This window comes from Solanum dulcamara, chromosome 8, assembly GCF_947179165.1.
Source record: "Solanum dulcamara chromosome 8, daSolDulc1.2, whole genome shotgun sequence".
Classification (NCBI taxonomy): Eukaryota; Viridiplantae; Streptophyta; class Magnoliopsida; order Solanales; family Solanaceae; genus Solanum; species Solanum dulcamara.
Window position 1 is genome coordinate 72437303 of NC_077244.1, and position 6000 is coordinate 72443302.

General features: G+C 31.7%; 1 protein-coding gene across 1 annotated transcript; it reads right to left on the reverse strand.

The window, feature by feature from the left end:
• Positions 1–2296: 2296 nt before the first annotated feature.
• LOC129900151 (stemmadenine O-acetyltransferase-like) lies at positions 2297–4805 on the reverse strand. The gene is made up of 2 exons (XM_055975094.1): positions 4336–4805; positions 2297–3281 (listed from the first exon to the last, which is right to left on the reverse strand). The coding sequence occupies exons 1-2, from the start codon at positions 4803–4805 to the stop codon at positions 2297–2299; spliced, it is 1455 nt and encodes a 484-aa protein (XP_055831069.1).
• Positions 4806–6000: the final 1195 nt, after the last annotated feature.

The window sequence follows — 6000 nt, forward strand, 5'->3', positions numbered from 1 at the left end:
ACATTGAACTGTAATTATCTTTTTATTTAACTTCTACACCAAACATGTTCAAATGGGCTAGGGGAAGCTAAGACACAAAATCTAACAATTATTTAATTTATATATATAGCAACTATTTTATTATTCCCCTTTACTTAAATTTCCATCTACACCTCCATTATTTACACATTTGGCACTTAGTGGCTACTGATGAGGCCTATATAACAAGAAGGCACATCAGTGTTTGTTTCCCAACTAAGTCTTTCAAATTCAAAAATAAATAAATTAATAGCTAGTTTCTTTGAAAATAAAACAAAAAAAATGGTATCTAGAGTAGAAGAAGCAATGAAGATAAGGCAACAACAGGAGGTGAAAAATTACCAAGCACAAAAGCAATTAATGCAATGCAACAAAGGAAAAACAAACAAGTTCAAGAGGGGTGGCTCTAATGTTGAAGAAGATGGTGCTTCTTCTGCTATTCTCTTGCTTGCTTGTATTGCTTGTGCTTCCTCCCATCACCTATAGAATAATTAATTATAGATTATTACCTTGTTAACCAAATATTAACTATATGCAGCCACTAATAATTATCCGTCTCTGTTTCATTTTATATGACACTTTTTATGTTTTGTAATATGTGTCATGAAGAGTTCAATGTATGCTCCTTTTAGTCATATAAGTTGTTGCTAGCTCTTTTTGGCCAAAGGTATGATTCATGATTTGAATATTATAGGTTTGAATTCAGAATTCTATCACAGGCGATTTTGTTTATTGGATTGGAAATTTATTATTTATACTTGTTTAGTGAATTTTCAATGCATATATGATTAGTTTGCGCCAAAAATACCCTGTCTCTGGGTGAAATTTTTGTGTTTAACTTGTAAAAATGTTCCTGTAATTCTCTTTTTCTCTACCTTCTTGATTATTAATTAGAAATTGGATCTGTATATGCATTCAATTTTTTCTAAAAAATTGTTTCAGCTTTCTGTACTGAAACAAATGGCTAAAAAGGAGTAATTAACTGGCAAATTAGATTATGAAGTATTAGTCAGAGGCGGATCACAATATAAGTTCTACGGATTTGATTTTTAAGGTTTTAACGTTGAATCTAGGGCTGGGCATAAAATATCAAAAACTGAATTATTAAACTCACCAAAATTTTGATAATTTGATATTCAGTACGGTATTCGAGAATAAAATTTGAGAATTATGATATCTGGGTTCAGATTTGGCACGAGGCATTAGCCATTGGTATTTGGTATTTCTGAATACCGAATGATTTATTTAATGAATGTCATACCCTGTAGGAGTAATGAACAAGTCTAGATTTAGTTGGTTGTAACAATCCAAGCGATCCCATTACATCAGGACCCTTTCGATCTTGCGATATAAACAGATCCATTATTCATTAATACAATTTCAAAGAGAAAATTAAAGATTAATAAACAACCCAAATACAAATGAATTCGGAGGTGTTAAAAAAAGAAATGGTCCTTTGATTTTCCTTTTTTCATGGTGCTAGCTTCTAATTAACTATAGAAAGTGATAAAATATTGGCAATGTTGCAATGGGTAGTATTTCCTAGTTACTACTTACTACTATATAGCGTTACATTTTTTTTTTAATCACAAAACATTAGAATCTGAAAAGATTAGGCACTAAGTTTCAGTAACAATTCGCCTTGGTTGTCCTTAATTCCTTGGCACATATGTTTTTAGCTGTTTCAATTTATTTTTCTTCCATATCTTTTTATTTGTTGATGTTCTATGATATCGTGTCTTTACATAGAAAAATTAAAATAATTGGAGCAATCGTATTAACTTTACAATACATTCGACTTCAACTTCAACATAATATTATTGATTATCGAATTACTAAATCGAAATATAAAAATTTGATATTTAATATCTAATTTTAACTATTGATTACTAAATTACTGAACCCGAAATTTAGAAATCCTGAACAGAATCTCGAATGCCCACCCCCTGTTGAACGCATTATATTTTCAAAGTATTGGATCATAGGCCACAGTTACTATTTATTGTAATTTAAGTGACATTTTACACATTAATTTATACTCTGCATTGAAAGTATTGCGTTAAGATAAATCCGATAATTCAAAGCTACATACAAACACAAATTACTGTTTTAACATTGATAAAACTATTCTTTTAAAAAAAATTAATTAGCCAAACAGAAATGCTATTCTTCAAAAAGTTTTTTTTTTTGTTTTGAAAAACACTTCTGACAGAAAATATTGTTGGATGAGAATGATAGACAACTTCAAAATTGAAGTCTATGAAAGTTTATTCTTGAATCATGGACAATAATTAGCAAAAGACAGAATCTCTGGATCATTTTCAAAAAGGGGCATATCCTCTTCCAACAAGTTAATTGATGCCTCTATTCCATTTCCATGCTTAGTTCCCATTAATATCACCAAATTCTTGAAAGATCTAATTGGACTACAAATCCATTCAGGTTTTCCCCATCCAAAATCCACTTCATACACTGGAAACCTACACCAACTTGTAAAATTGCACACTTCTAAATCTCCCTTCATAAAATCTTTCACTGTTGTTTCTACTGAATTATCATTCAATCTCGACCTAAGTTGTTCAGACTCTTTAAAATTATTGTCATGTGAGTGTCTGGTCTTCAAAAAGCGATGCACTTTTGGAGAATCTGACACGAGTGCAACGACATTCATATTTTTCACATAATCTGCATTGATATTCCTAATTGATTTGTTCATTTTTTCCACCAATAGTGTTATGTCCCCTACATTTTGCTCTGTTTTTACCACTGCAGAGGCTATTGCAACTGTCCAGTAATTTCCAAAAAAGTGATTAGGCACTGGTTGTTCCATCCTTGGCCTTATGTTCACTGCATGAACTGCTACGCAAATTTTCGTGTATTTTGGCTTTGATCTATAAAGGGCGAGGACGCGACTCCATATGAGAGATGAAACGGCTTGAACTCGAGTTGGAAACTTGACATATTCGTCTGTTGAAATCGCGTTTGATGCTTTGTTTCTCAGGGCTAGTATAGATGATGAATCAAAAATAAATCTTTTTGTGACGATTGTTTTGTTAGTTATCCCAGTGTCATGAGAATAACGGGGCATTTCTCTAGGAGGGAAATTTTTCGCTGAATCAAAGATAGGAGGAGGGACAATTTTAGCATGATCACCATGATAGTTATTTAAAGATTTGGAAGCCCATGAATTCAAGAAAGCAACTACTGAAGTGCCATCAGCAATTTTGTGAGAAATGCACACACCTAGAGCCAAACCACCACACCTGAAGAAAAGGTTCAAGGACAGAGAGATGAGAAAAGGGAAAAAAGGTGTGCCAAGATTTGAATTTGAATTTCTCTTTGGACAAGCAAAAGAAAAAAATCAAGTTGGACTTATAACATGCACTAGATCTTAACTTGTTATAGAAATCACACTTTTAATTATTTAATTATATTATATCTCAACATGCTCTTCTGTTACATTTCACGTGAAGATGTATATATTTTTTTTTTGATGATAGTGAGTTTGAAATTACCACTAAGAGTTGTTGTGGGATGGATGAGATCCCTCCAAGATTAACTATAGATCTCGTTTGTGAGACTAGCCAATGAAAAAATCTTGATAGGGAATAGTTCCCTCTTTAGTGTGGCTTATGCAGAGAGAATTAAGATTAATCGGGAGTTCAAAACGAGTATCAAATATTAGATGAAAGAAGAAATTTTGAGCCAATGACCTTCTACATGTTATAGTACCATATGTGACAATGTCATTCAAAAGTTTAGTTTGTTAGAAAGATCACCCTTTAATTACTTCATCTGTCTCAATTTATATGACTTACTTTTTTTTTAGTCAGTGCTAAAAAAAATGACACAATTTTATATTTAGTAACACCTTAATGAAATGATTTAGCCACACAAATATATGTGACTCATTTTACACCACAAGTTTCAAAAGTCTTTCTTTCTTTCAACTTCATGTCAAGTCAAACTAACTCATATAAATTGGAACGGATGAAGTATTATATTACGGCTCAAAATACACTAAAGAATTGAGGCGTTCTCTTTTCTCGTAAACTTGACCTATAGGGAATTTGATCTAAGTCCCTATGTGTTTTTGTTTTGTTCAAGAAAATCAGCCACCACTAGCTTGTAAATTGTTGGGATGTGCCAACAAAGTTTCACATTGATAGTTGAAAAGAAAAATACCTAAATTATGAAGTAATATTAGATACTCTTAAAATTTTGATACATTTTAAGAAAAATCGTGCAGACTTGGCTCAAAACAGACAATATGACACCATGTTAAGGTGTTTATACAAAGAGAAAAAGAAACCAAACCTGAATAAATTGGCTTGAGCAGCAACAAGCACTTCCCTCTCATCTGTTTTTTCCTTGAACTTACCCCAATTGCCAGTGGATTCAAAAGGCAACAACTGATTCAACAACTTCACATTTGAAGTTCCAATTATTTGTGAAATATCAAAATTAACTCTAGCTTCAATGAACTCTGCCCCTTCATCATTGCACTCAACAACAGAATAGTCATCTCTGAATGTTCCAGCCAATGGATAGTACTCACTTAGGCACTCAGCTAATGATTTCCTCAACATAATTAACTTTTGATGCGTGTTAATAATATTTGCAGCACTATTCAGATAGAAAAGTAGCACAGGGATGTAAATGGGAGGAGAATTTTGGTCAATAGAAGATAGAATGTAGTTTCTAAGGTGATTTGGTGTTGGACATAATGGTTTAATTGTCTCCCTAGACACAACTTCAACACTAGTATTAGTACTTATCATAACCATTGTGGCTTAATTAATCACCTAATATTATTGCTACAAACTACAAGTTTGTTGTTAAGTACTCTTGAAGTTTTTGAGCTCATCTATATACTAGTACACAGGGACTGCAAAAAAATAAAATATATCACCACAGAAATGTTAATTCCTATTTATGACCATGTCAAACTAAGTAATATATATGTATATAATAAACTTTGACTTATTTCTGTGGCTATATGTTAGAGATTCTTGTCATTTTTTTCCCTTGTAATTTTATAGTAAGCATATTGCATTAGTGAAGTGGCAAGTGTAACCAGTTCTTAAAAAAAGTTGGACTGCTTATTATATTTTTCTAGCCTTTCTTGATTCCTAGTTAGTATTTTGAGTCGTTTTTTTTAATCTTTCATACCTCAATCCTTCTTCATACGAATACATCATAGTGATGGCAAAACCTAACTTTTGCATCGATCTTCTTTAGTGCAGGTTGCTTGAGTGTCAAAACCGCTAATTATAACTACCAAGATGGTCCAAATTCAAAACATTTAAGGAATAATTGTTCAAATTATTAATAATTACTGAGATGTATGGTCCAATGCAAAAGATAAAAATAATTTGTTACATAGGGAGATTATGGAAGAAGAAGATGAAATGGATAATGCAAATCGAACTCACATCTATCGTGTACAAAACTCTCATTGATACTTCTAGACTATAAGTCTATAAGCCTTGATATTAAAAAAGATTTTCAATATTCAAATTAATGTGGATTCAATTAGGTTGGTATATATAGTCGTAAGAAGACAATGAGGGATTCCTAGAAGTGTTTTAACAATATTGGAATAGAATGACATGAATGTTTTACGTGAAAATACTTATATTATTTCTTATTGTGATGTAAAATCAAATAAGGTATAGTTGATGTCTTTTAGCCAAATTTGCAGCTGATAATATTGTGGATTAGGACTACAAATTGGAGCATGTTGCCGTCCTTGACTACAAATTTCAAATTGAAAAATGAAACTTGTGGTTTTTTGTTTCCAAGAAAAATTTGCACGCAAATGAGATTAACTTCTAAAATTAAAGAGTACAAAATGTAATTGTTTAAACTTGAGGGCTTGTTTGTTATTTTAAACAACTTGAGGAATCATTTTTTGACATTGAGGAAAAGTTCGAAGGCCTAGTAACGAACTAACGATTATGCTCAACTTTCATTTTCCAC

Bases quoted from the DNA above. Each gene is read 5' to 3' on its own strand.
- LOC129900151 (XM_055975094.1), bottom strand. From the start codon at position 4,805: ATGGTTATGATAAGTACTAATACTAGTGTTGAAGTTGTGTCTAGGGAG. The intron at 3,282-4,335 runs GTTTGGTTTCTT...CCTTTTCTTCAG, and splicing joins GCTCAAGCCAATTTATTCAG to GTGTGGTGGTTTGGCTCTAG.